Here is a 13,414-nt window from a genome sequence, read left to right on the forward strand (position 1 = left end):
CTCTGATGATTGGTAAAGGGCTGTCTTCTCTGATGATTGGTAAAGGGCTGTCTTCTCTGATGATTGGTAAAGGCCTGTCTGGCTGCTTTGATAACCAAGTTGTATCAGAATAAAAGGCTTCAGTATCTCCAGCAGTTTTACGACTGGACTTCAATGATTGGTAAAGGGTTGTCTTCTCTGACAGCTAAAGGGTTGTCTTCTCCACTGATTGGTAAAGGGCTGTATTCTCTGTCGGTTGGTAAAGGGTTGTCTTCTCTGATGATTGGTAAAGGCCTGTCTTCTCCACTGATTGGTAAAGGGCTGTCTTCTCTGATGGTTGGTAAAGGGCTGTCTTCTCTGCTGATTGGTAAAGGGTTGTCTTCTCTGCTGATTGGTAAAGGGCTGTCGTCTCTGATGGTTGGTAAAGGGTTGTCTTCTCTGATGATTGGTAAAGGGTTGTCTTCTCCGCTGGTTGGTAAAGGGCTGTCTTCTCGGCTGGTTGGTAAAGGGCTGTCTTCTCTGATGATTGGTAAAGGGCTGTCTTCTCTGATGATGGGTAAAGGGCTGTCTTCTCCGCTGGTCAGTAAAGGGTTGTCTTCACAAATCAGTTACCTTTTCTGCTTCATTGACTGGAAGGACATTGTTACATCAGGAGAGAAACATTGCAGAACAAAACACCCTGCAACCATTGCTGGAAGAACACAAGCTGGTGGGGGCAGCATTATTTAGGGGATTGTCTTGTGGCATTCTCTGGGCCACTCTCGGATGATCTGGGTATAAATCCATCCCTGCACATCACATACACTCATACATGCTGATTGTCTTCCGTGGGGTGGATGGGATCTTTCAGGAAGACAATGCCCTACATCACATGGCTAGAAATGTCTGACACTGGTTTAAAGAGCAGGAACAAGATTTCCCAAGTACTGTCCTGACCCATAATTCCCTAGACCTGAACCTAACTGATCATTTGTAGGACCACCTGGATGGTGGTGTTGGCTCTACGGACCCTCCTGCAGCTAGAGCATGCAGTGAGCATGGCTCAAGATACCTGTAACACCTACCAAGTCTGTACTGAGTCACTCCACAGCCCCCTATTGCCAGCTGGTCACTTTAAGACTTCACACCGTGTGGCGTCACACCATATACATCGCATATACCACATACATCATCAAACATCATTTGGCTGATTGAAGTAAGTGGCGGTGCACTAGAATGAAAACAGGTGCACTTCATTTAACGGGATCCCTGTTCTCAAGATTACGGGGGGCCCCAGTGGTCGAGTCAAGATGCTGCAGTTTAGGATGCGTGTATTCACAGGCAGCAGATGAAAACTTTGCCTATTCAGATGAATGGGACGGTCGCAAACATTTCTGTAACAAATCTATTGCATGTGGATTCCCCCATGAGATGTATTTGTGATTATATATGGATGATCATAATAAGTGATTGCGACCGCAATGTTTTCACAACTCTTGTGCCCTTGTGGGACAGGATTCTGTATTAGCATGTGTCCCTAGGCCTCCATGTGCGGAGTTCCCCTGTGCCCCCTCCTCAGCTCATCCCCTCCCCCTCTATGTGCTTCCTTTGTGTCAGCAGCAGCAGCAGCAGGAAGAGATCCCTCTGTGTATGTTCCTGGACAAGGTTCCCTTCCCTGTACAGGTGTCCAGTGCAAGGGCCCCAGGAAGGAAGGGGCCACAGTACAGACCTTCTCTAGGCCTCTGTGCATCCCCTCTTACGTTCTCTGCACCTCCACCTCCTCCTCTGTCACTGGGTAAGTCGTTCTACTGCAGCCCTCCCCCCACTGTATTAACCCATGTGAGTGTGTGATCATTGATAGAAACCCCCATAGAGAATGTGAGACGCTATATACAATGTGACGAATCAGCGGAGAGGAAAAATATTTATTGCATTGTATTTTACTTATTTTTCTTTTATGGTGGATTGCATTCTGATGTCTACCTTTCTCTCTATCTATTATCTCTCTATGTCTCTATCTATCCAATATACAGTATATCCTACTCCTGGCTAGCCTTAGAGATGTGTCATCACAAATGCAATTACAAGTTACCTTATAACAATTCTTCTTCCCTCCTTCCTTTTCCTCTCTTCCTTTCATCCTTCAATTTCTTCCTTACTTTTCTCTCCCCGTTTCTTTCCTTCCTGGCTCCATCTTTCCTTCCTTCCCTCTCTCGTCCTTCCTATCTTCCCTCCTTCTCTCTTCCTTCCCCCATCTTTACTCACTTCTGCCTACCTCTTTTCCTTCCATCTCTCCCACGTTCCTTCTATCATCCATCTTTCCATTTCCTCTCCTCCCATGTTCTGTCCTCACCCCCTTCCTTCTACCCTCGCTTCTCCTCTTCCTTCTGCTCTTGCTTCCTTTTTACTCTCGCTTCCTCTTTTTCTTTAACCCTTGTTTCCTTCCACCCTCGCTTCCTCCCTTCCTCTTTCTTCCTTCCCTATCTTTCACTTTCTTTTCTCCTATTACTCTTGCTTCTGCTCTTTCTTCCTTCCACTCGTTTCCTCTCTTCCATCCTTGCTTCCATTTTTTTTACTCTCGCTTGCTATCCCTCCCTTCCATCCTTGCTTCCTCTCTTTCTTCCGCCCTTGCTTCCTCCCTTCTCTTGCTTCCTCTTTCTTCCTTACACGCTTGCTCACTCTTTTGCTTCCTTTCCTTCTTTTACTCTCGCTTCCGCTCTTCCACCCTTGCTTCCGCTCTTCCGCCCTTGCTTCCGCTCTTGCTTCCGCTCTTCCGCCCTTGCTTCCGCTCTTCCACCCTTGCTTCCTCTTTTTCTTTCTTCCACCGTCTCTTCCTTCTACCCTTGCTTTCTCTCTTCCTTCCACAAGAAATGCATTTATCATAACATCATAACAGAGAAGCAGTCAGGGAAATTTGGGAGGCCATGTCTGTCTCTTCCTCTTCAGTTGACATCACATTAAGGCTGGACCCCTTTTCTCCAGGGCCCCTGGAGGTTGCCTGGTTTCATCAACGCCACATGACTAATGAAGTGTCTGTTTTCTCTTTCAGGGCAGCAGCCATCATGCAGACGTTGGCTCAGAGGCACCACTACCTCAGCAGCATCAGGGACGCGCAGGCCTTCATTAGCATGGACCCCAACCTGCTGCGTGAGTATATAGGCTGCTATGTCAAGTATACAGTGCACCAGTGTGAGCCTCAGGCACATACAGATGTGGGAGTGGGTCACATGGTTCATGCTTTGGTTTCTTATAGGACTGCAGGTAAACATATTATAGTATATCACAGCTATCACTATAATCAGGGCAATGTCTAACATTAAAATGGCGAATTCAGCTCTGCTACATCTGCTATATATATGTCTAATGAAGACCATGAATCACTACAACTTCGTTCTTATTTATAGGATTCCCAGAGGTTGTACTAGAGAGGATCGAGATAAAGATAGAGGACGACCCGACAAGTAATACAGCAGGTAAGTGACCTGATGTGTAATAAAGAGGAGGATTGACTGAGGTGTAATATGGAGGGACTGACCTGTAATAAGATGGAGATGGACTGATGTGTAATAAAGAGGAGGAGGGACTAAGGTGTAATAAAGAGGAGGAGAGACTGATGTGTAATATGGAGGGAATGATGTGTTATATGGAGGGACTGATTTGTAATAAAGAGGAGGAGGGACTGATGTGTAATATGAAAGGACTGACCTGTAATAAGATGGAGAGGGACTGATGTGTTATATGGAGGGACTGATGTGTTATATGGAGGGGCTGATGTGTTATATGGAGGGACTGATTTGTAATAAAGAGGAGGAGGGACTGATGTGTAATATGGAGGGAATGACCTGTAATAAGATGGAGGGGGACTGATGTGTAATAAAGAGGACGAGGGACTGATGTGTAATATGAAAGGACTGACCTGTAATAAGATGGAGAGGGACTGATGTGTAATAAAGAGGACGAGGGACTGATGTGTAATATGGAGGGACTGACCTGTAATAAGATGGAGAGGGACTGATGTGTAATAAAGAGGACGAGGGACTGATGTGTAATATGGAGGGACTGACCTGTAATAAGATGGAGAGGGACTGATGTGTAATAAAGAGGACGAGGGACTGATGTGTAATATGGAGGGACTGACCTGTAATAAGATGGAGGGGGACTGATGTGTAATAAAGAGGACGAGGGACTGATGTGTAATATGAAAGGACTGACCTGTAATAAGATGGAGGGGGACTGATGTGTAATAAAGAGGACGAGGGACTGATGTGTAATATGAAAGGACTGACCTGTAATAAGATGGAGGGGGACTGATGTGTAATAAAGAAGAGGAGGGACTGATGTGTAATATGGAGGGACTGACCTGTAATAAGATGGAGAGGGACTGATGTGTAATAAAGAGGACGAGGGACTGATGTGTAATATGAAAGGACTGACCTGTAATAAGATGGAGGGGGACTGATGTGTAATAAAGAGGACGAGGGACTGATGTGTAATATGGAGGGACTGACCTGTAATAAGATGGAGAGGGACTGATGTGTAATAAAGAGGACGAGGGACTGATGTGTAATATGAAAGGACTGACCTGTAATAAGATGGAGAGGGACTGATGTGTAATAAAGAGGACGAGGGATTGAGGTGTAATATGGAGGGACTGACCTGTAATAAGATGGAGAGGGACTGATGTGTAATAAAGAAGAGGAGGGACTGATGTGTAATAAAGAGAAGGAAGGACAGATGTGTAATATGGACGGAGATGACTAAGATGGAGAGGGACTGATGTGTAATATGGAGGGACTGGCCTGTAATAAGATGGAGAGGGACTGATGTGTAATAAAGAGGGAGAGGGACTTACCCGTAATATGGAGAGACTGAACTGTAATAAGATGGAGAGGGACTGATGTGTAATATGGAGTAAGTGTGTGTGACTTGTCTGTAATATAAAGGGGGAGAGACTGATTTAAATTATAGAAGGACATTGGTACAATTGATGTATAATATACAGACACTGATTTGTAATATAAAGGAGAAAAAACTCATCTATAATATACAGATAATGATTTGTAATATAGGGATACTGAGCTATAATATAGAGGAACTGATCTGTAATATAGGTATACTGAGCTATTATAAAGACTGATCTGTAATGTAGAGGAAGAAGAATTGATCTTTAATATAGGGGGACTGATCTGTAATATAGGGAGACTGAGACATAATACAGAGGCACTGATTTGTAACATAGGGAGACTGAGCTGTAATATAGGGAGACTGATATGTAATGTAGCTGTACAGATCTGTAATATAGAGGGGATGACCCATTATACAATCCTCTCTATTCCTGGCAGGGAAGGTCTCCCTTGTTAAACCTGAGAAGGACTGGAGACCAGAGAAGACCGAGGAGAAGAATGATGCCGCTCCCATCCTCCACCCGGGTGAGTGCCATGAAATCCTGACATGGGTAATAAGTAGACGAAGACCGCCGAGGTCTGCAGGACAACTGCTGCCCCAGTATCATGTGTTATCAGAACATTCTCAGGGTCACAATCAGAGTCTTTTAATAACACATATCATACAGTAGGGGGCACCATGGTGTAGGGAAAAAAAAACAGCAATGGGACCTCATACAGACAGCAGGCAAGTAGGAAGCAGGGGGCATCACACAGAGAGCTTATCCAGGGGCCCCACACAGTCCTGAATGGACATCGGATAGATATACAGGGAATATACCCCATCCAGAAATCTGGGAAAGTTGGATATAGAAATGGCAGCCATATTGGTTTGTTGTATATGTTGATCCCACTGACTTTATTTTTTTCTCCTATTTCCTATATACAGACGATGCAGAGGATGGGGCGGTGTACCCGGGAAGAGGCGCCAGTAAAGAATATAATGAGGAAACGGCACCCGAAAAGTCAGATGCAGCAGGTTACGGGGAGCTGGGGAGCCACCCGCTCGGCTCTGGATGTAATGGCTTATCAAAGCAGCATGGAAGGAACTCCGGACGGAGAAAACGGGGTGGCCGGCACCAGTACGTCCATAGGGACCGGCAGCAATTCGACCGAAAGTTAAAGCAACACTGTGCAATTTATGTGGAGGAGGAGCGTCAGCGAGGGCAGCGCTTCAGTGAGGAGGAGAATCAGGTGCTGGTAGAGGGCGTGCTCAGCTTCTACAAGGAGCTCTGCGGGTATTCCTCTCTGAAGGGCAGCGCCTCAAGGAAGAGACGTCTTTGGCAGGAAGTGGTTAATAAAGTCAATAGTATAGGGACAACGTACAGGACTATCGAGGTGTGCAAAAAGCGCTATGGGGACTGCAGGAGAGTTGTGAAACTCAAGATGGCCGCCTTAGAAAATCAGGCCATGGGCTGGGGAGGATCTCATGAGCAGATCAAGTTTAATAACTGGGAAGAAAAACTCAGGCAGAAGATCATCTCTGTGACCATGAACGCCCATAGTGTGTTGGACACCTGCAAACCCTCCAGCCTGGAGCTCTATGGTGAGTGCAACTACAAGGGTGCAAAACAGCCCCACCTGCCCCTAGTAGTCTCGGCAGACCCACCTGCCCCTAGTAGTCTCGGCAGACCCACCTGCCCCTAGTAGTCTCGGCAGACCCACCTGCCCCTAGTAGTCTCGGCAGACCCACCTGCCCCTAGTAGTCTCGGCAGACCCACCTGCCCCTAGTAGTCTCGGCAAACTCACCTCCCCAAGTAATCGCAGCAGACCCACCTGCCCCTAAGTAGTCACAGAAGACCCACCTTTCCCTTTGCACCTTTCCATAATGTGAGTAGTCACATTATGCTTTCACCATTCTATTAGCCCTCCCCAGTACAGTAGTGTCTTCCCTTTCCACTGTAGTCCCAACTGTGGCCTCCATATTTATCCCAACATGTCTTCTTTCCAGATTCCAGTGCTCCATCATCAACACCTCAGCAATGCTCATCCTGGGCGCCCACCACTTACAACTCAGGTGAGACCCTTCACTTTAATTTACATTTCTTAAAGGGGTTTTCCAGGAACCTCTTAGTATAGGATATCAAACTATGATTGAGAACGGTGGTTAAAACATTTTGTCATCAATCAAGTGCACAGTCCCAAGCACAGTGACATACATCCAGCTCTGGTTGTAACTGGTACTTCAGATCGGTCTTCTATTATTAAATGGGACCAAGTTGTAGTGAGCTGCAGTATCAGGCCCGGGCACAACTGGACTGATATTAGTGTGGCTACCTCCCCACAAGATAGGTTATTGATAACTTTCACGCATAGCTCCCCTCCTCTCTTGCCTGAACACTGAATACACAGACTTTGCCCACAACACTCTCCCATAGAAGTTAGTGAGTCAGCTCCAGAGCATTGTGGCTGTTGTAAAACATATGTCTAAATGCTGTGAAGAAAGCTCAGGCAATATGGTTGTGCCCACAATTGGGCCAGCGACCAACAGTGAACTTTTATGGATCCTAATGGAGAATTCTGATTTAATAGATGGGGATCCTCCGCAGTCACTTTCCACTAACAAGAAAAAGCGTTGAGCAGATCTGTCAAACAGGTTCGGCAGCATTCTCCGAACCCAATAGCTCTGTGCTTGATTCCCTGTGGCTGCAGAAGTTAGATGCTGCCATGACTCCCTAGGGCAGCATCCAACTTCTGCAGCCATGTGGAATCAAACACTGAGCTTTCGGGTTCGGAGAATGCTGCCGAACCTGAACAGTGGACAGATCAGCTCAAGAATAATAGCAAAGGTTCGGGAGGCCTGCCCTGAGGTGACTGGGCATTGTGTAATGCTTTATTCCCTCTGTGGTGGCTCTCCAGGGAAATATAACACTAAGGCTATGTTCACACTACGTAAAACTACGGCCGTAGTTCTCGCCGCAGAACTATGGCCGTAGTTTTGCGGGGTGGAACATAGCCTTATTTTCAATGGGATCCCGGCCGGAGCATACACACATCGTATACGTTCCGGCCGGGATCCCATGCGGTGCCGGAAAAAACTGACACGTCAGTTTTCTGCGGCCAGAATTCAGTGAAAGACATGTCAGTTCACACAGTGAAGCAAGCGGCTCCGGTCGCTTGCTTCACTGTGGTCTATGGGAAGCTCTGATGCGGGCGCTGAATTTACACGGCCGTAGATTTTGCGGACCTACGGGCGGTGAATGCATGCAATGGATTGTTTCTCTGCCCGTCAATATCATGCTGGCAGCGGAGAAACTCTTTGAATCGCCGCGGCACTGTAGTGACAGAGCCACGGCAATTCAAAGAGTTTCCCCACTGCCGGCATGAGACTGACACCTCATGCCTGGCGGGGAAACAATCTATTGCCTGCTTTCACCGTCTGTAGGTCCGCAAAATCTACGGACGTGTGAATGCAGCCTTACTGCCAGCTTTCCCTACAGATCACAGCTGATCAGTAGGGTTCCTAGCAAGAAGATGCCTTGTGATCAGAATCTAACAAGTTGGGATGTGTTAAATATGGAGATCCCTGTTAAGTGAATGTTTGATCCATTGGGATCCACTATGGAAAAACACTAGAGTTAAGGGGGATTCTGGGGGATCTGGCTCACAATGTTTCTTCTATCCTCTGCAGCTGCCCAGATCACCCAACCCCCAATGTGTGAGCCAGTCTCTGACTACGATGAGACATTGTCTCCGCTGGACATCCAGCTGATTAGTGAATGGTCGGAAGAAGAAGCCCACTGTACCCCAGCAGCCCCCGTCCCTGGTGAAGGAATGAGTACGGTAGAACCACAGCCCGAGCACCAGTCACTGGCCCCCGATTCCTCCCATATCACCAATGGACCTGAGACGTCCATCAGCAACCAGCAGCATCTCTTGCAGCTACAAGAAGAACATAACAAAAGCCTGCAGCACCTGACACAAGCCCATAACCTGGAGCTACACAAACTACGAGAAAACATGGTGGAGGGGAACGCCAGGATAGTGCAGCAGCTGGAGGGCCTGGCGTCGGGGGTGCGGGAGCTAAATACTCACGTACAGCAGATTCACATGAACCAGACGCATTTTAATCACATGTTCCAGAACTATATCACCGATACCAAACAGTTCTACGGGGCCATAATACAGGCCATAAAGTCCCTACAGCCCGCTCCGACTGTAAGTCCTATGGCGTCACCCCCCTCCTCGCCTGTGTCGTCACCCAAATACCTTGCAGCACAAACAAACCCAAACCCAATGTTACTGACAGCTGCCGTGTTTGACTCAACCTCAATGTCTCCAGCAGGTTCTGCAGAACCAGCATCTGCATCTTCCACCGCCTCAGAGATCAACCCAAGCAGCCGCCGCCGAGGACGGAAACCAACATTTAAATCCCAGACCCTAAAAAAGCATTGAAGTGTAGAGGACGCACCGGATATTAATCGCTCATATCTTTGTGCTGACGGTAGTTCATATGCTTTCTGTCCCTGTTGTAATGAGAATCGGCTCATGAGTCTGTGGGAAGATTATGCTCAGATACAGCAGCTAATCTGAACAAGCAGAGCCACAATGTAATGGTTGGAGCACCTGCCTGGTCATGTGATGAGACTACCTCGGATTCCTATAGACTATCTTACTGAGCTGGAGTCAATAATGTAATGGAGAAGAGACAATATAAAACGTTACCCATAAGTGGTGACTTTATCCGGAGCTCCAGGGACATTCATGGAAAATAGTTTCTTATGATTTTATTTATGATGAGACTGTAATAAATCTATAGTGTATGCCTCTATTCTATGGAAGATAATAATTGTCAGCGCTGGTCTCCTCATTGTCCTTTGCCTTTGGGTGACATTTATCTCATGTGTCTTCCTGTATGTTAAAGCCAGAGGATGGAATCTTCTTATAGTCGAAGAAAGACTCTATAATAAAGGGTAAATAATTCCAGGACACCGTATGGCACTCGGTTAAATGCTTATTGCCATGCAGTAAGATTACACCACCTACACAGCACCTAGAGAGCAACTTTACTGTACAGATACATCATGTATAGACCACCTACACAGCACTAACAGAGCAACTATACAGTACTGATACAGCATCTATAGAGGACCTACACAGTACTGATAGAGCACCTATAGAGCAACTACACAGTACTGATACAGCACCCACACAGTACTGGAGACGTCTTCATTGATATTTGTGTCCCCAAAAACAAAAGAGTGGACACAAATACCATAAGCTCTCAACCCACATCACGGGGCTTCATCTACTTTAAAGTGTCACTGTCATTTAATTTTTTAGTACAGGCGATTTTAAGAAACTTTGGGTTTGGCAGTTATGCTCAGCCAATCGCGGCTGAGCAGCTGATGACGCGGCAGAGGTGGGCCGGCATCAGGGACGGCTGCAGCGATTCGGCCGGCCTCCCGAAGATTACGTCGTTGACAGAAGATCGGGGACGGGGACAAAGTGCGTCAGGTATGTATCGTACACTACACTTTCGGGTCCACGTGCGGGGGTGGGGCAACACGGAGAAGGGGGCGATTCATATACATAACATACATTACAAAGTTGTATAACTTTGTAATGTGTGTTATTTTGTGAATAATTTCTTAGCGCCGCACTACCCCTTTAAAGCTAATGTACATTATATATTATGGCCCTGCGTAGCAAATCTATATGTAAAATGTTGTTTATATGAACATTTAATCAAAATGATCTGATCAAAAAAGTAATGCCACATGGCAATAAACAATATTAATGCAAAAAAGTGTCCATAAAGCAAAAGTGTTAAATAGAGTCGCTTACCTGAGGGTGACTAGGAGCCTTACCTCAGAGATGATCACCTCCCGCATCACTGTGTACCCATGTAGACTTCCTGGACGCAGCTCTGCCAACAGGTGGTCGAACATGCCGATGGTCATGTGACAGTAATTCTTGTGAGAAGACTTTTTAACGCGGATGTGCTTCCCATAAAGCCAGAAGAGGAACTCAGCTCAGCCCTTCACTCCCCAACTTGCTGCCTTTTTCAACTCCTGCAATGAAACAGATATAGCTAATACTCTCTGCAATCCTGGTTAGCAGAGAGGTGACATCTGGACCAGAGAGGCAGAGAAGTGGTTCTTGAAGCAATTGGATTCTTATCTACCCTAGGCCAACTGTATAGACGGAGGAGTAGAGGCTCCAGGACGGAGCCCGGGTGGATGCCAAAAGTGAGCAGGCAAAGAAGCGGTGTTAGAAGCAGTGAGCACATCATTGGCCACTTGGTTGGGACAGAAACCAGATCTTAGGGTACGTGCAGACTATGGAATCCCGCAGCTCGATCCCATCTCTGCTGCTCCCATAGGCTTCATTGTATGGCTCGTCAGATTCCGCTGTCAGCCCGAAGAATGAACCCGCTCATTCTTCAGGTGGACGGCAGAATCTGGCAAAGCATACAATGAAGTCTATGGGAGTAGCGGAGGTGCGAGCTGCAGAATCCGCGGCAGGTGATACGCCGGGATTCCGTAGTGTGCACATACCCTCATAGAAGGTTGAAGGAAAAGTTGGTGGACTGTTTAGGGTGCGTTCACACCTACAGGATCTGCAGCAGATCTGCAGCAGATCTGATGCTGTGTTCAGTTATTTAAATGAAATCTGCTGCAGAAAATCAGCTGCAGATCATGTAGGTGTGAACGCACCATTAAAGTAAACATGTTTTTCAAGGCAAAGATAGTTCAGTAACTGGGCAAGGAGAATGGATGGAGGGATGACTTTTTGAGGATGGGTGTGATGGTTGCGTGTTTCTATGCAGATGCTAGTGGTTAGTGATAGATTGAAGAGATGAATTAGGACCAAGTCTAATGGTGGTTTTACACGGAACGATTTATCGTTCGAATTTGCACAATAACGATCGAATTCGAACGATAATCGTACGTGTAAACGCAGCGAACGATCAATCGACGAGCGAGAAATCGTTCATTTTGATCTTTCAACATGTTCTCAAATCATCGTTGATCGTTTGCAAAAACTTCGCAGATCGTTCAGTGTAAACAGTCATTCAACGATTGAATGCGTCATTCAACGATTTTATGTGTGAGGCTTAAACGATCGCAAAACGATCGCATAACAATTTTTCCATACAATGTATCGTTCCGTCTAAACGCTGATCGTTATAAAAAAAACATTGTTCATTCAAAATCGTTAATCGTGTGATCAGGCGAATTATCGCTCCGTGTAAAAGTACCATAAGGCTGTGGTAAGGTTGGGGATAAGGTGTGATGGCATTAGGTCACAGGTGGTGAAGTGCAATGTGGAGAGCAGTCTGGAGCATCAGTGATGATGGAGTGGGGAAAAGCACTGGGCAGATATGCAGATGGGCTGAGGAAACCGTATGATGAAGCTTTCTCTGAGGTCGTGTGAAGTAGGTTGCCTTAGCATAGATGACAGATGTGGGGACGGCTGAAAAAAAGAAGGTAAAAGTCGTCCTGTGGGGCTCTTCTATGTTGACAGGAAAGCCTGCGTAATTCTCAAACACCAAGTGCACAGTGATCGGCACCGCTATGCTGACAGCAAAACCGGGGAACACAGCGAAATCCTGCAACACCAAGCGCACACTGGCGGCTTCTCTATGCTGACAGGTAAACCGGGGGAACACAGCGCAATCCTCCAACAAGCGCACACTGACCGGCACCTATATGCTGAAAGGAAAACTGGGGAACACAGCATAATCCTCCAACAAGCGCCCACTGACCGGCACTTCTATGCTGAAAGGAAAACTGGGGAACACAGCGTAATCCTGCAACACCAAGCGCACACTGACCAGCACCTCTATGCTGACAGGAAAACTGGGGAACACAGCGTAATCCTCCAACACCAAACCCACACTGACCAGCACCTCTATGCTGACAGGAAAACCGGGGAACACAGCGTAATCCTCCAACAAGCGCACACTGACCGGCACTTCTATGCTGAAAGGAAAACTGGGGAACACAGCGTAATCCTGCAACACCAAGTGCACACTTGTGGCTCCTCAATGCTGGCAGGTAAACCGGGGGAACACAGCGCAATCCTCCAACAAGCGCACACTGACAGGAAAACCCAGGAACACAGCATGAGGGCCTGGTCACACTACTGAATCCACTTGGATAACCTCCAGCGGATTCTGTGTGCTTGCCCCCTGCACTCCCGCTTGAAGATCTGGCCCGGCCCCCCGCTCATCCGCAGCCCCCTGCGCCGCCCCAATCGCCCTGGCGACGAGCATACGTTACCTGCTCCGCGTAGCAGGTCTTCGAAATCCCCGGCTCCCCTCTTCAGTGCATTGATTGGCTGAAAAGGGGAGCCGGGAATTTCAAACGGGGAGCCCGGCTGAAGAGGGGAGCCGGGCTACCCTCTTCAGTGCATTGATTGCACTGAAGAGGGGAGCCGGGGATTTCGAAGACCTGCTACGCGGAGCAGGTAAAGTATGCTTGTGGCCGGGGTGGCGATCGGAGCTGCGGTTGACCGTGGGGCCAGGCTGTGGGCGGGCGATCGCAAAACGATTTTTCCGTACGATA

General features: G+C 47.3%; 1 protein-coding gene across 1 annotated transcript; it reads left to right on the forward strand.

Moving 5' to 3' along the window:
• The first annotated feature begins 1,600 nt into the window (after positions 1–1,600).
• Positions 1,601–9,663, forward strand: LOC138784894 (myb-related transcription factor, partner of profilin-like). Its single transcript, XM_069960589.1, has 7 exons — positions 1,601–1,753; positions 3,008–3,105; positions 3,363–3,431; positions 5,301–5,387; positions 5,791–6,447; positions 6,853–6,918; positions 8,533–9,663. The coding sequence occupies exons 2-7, from the start codon at positions 3,021–3,023 to the stop codon at positions 9,294–9,296; spliced, it is 1,728 nt and encodes a 575-aa protein (XP_069816690.1). The 5' UTR covers positions 1,601–1,753; positions 3,008–3,020; the 3' UTR covers positions 9,297–9,663.
• Positions 9,664–13,414: the final 3,751 nt, after the last annotated feature.

This window comes from Dendropsophus ebraccatus, chromosome 2 (genome assembly GCF_027789765.1).
Source record: "Dendropsophus ebraccatus isolate aDenEbr1 chromosome 2, aDenEbr1.pat, whole genome shotgun sequence".
NCBI classification, from domain to species: Eukaryota; Metazoa; Chordata; class Amphibia; order Anura; family Hylidae; genus Dendropsophus; species Dendropsophus ebraccatus.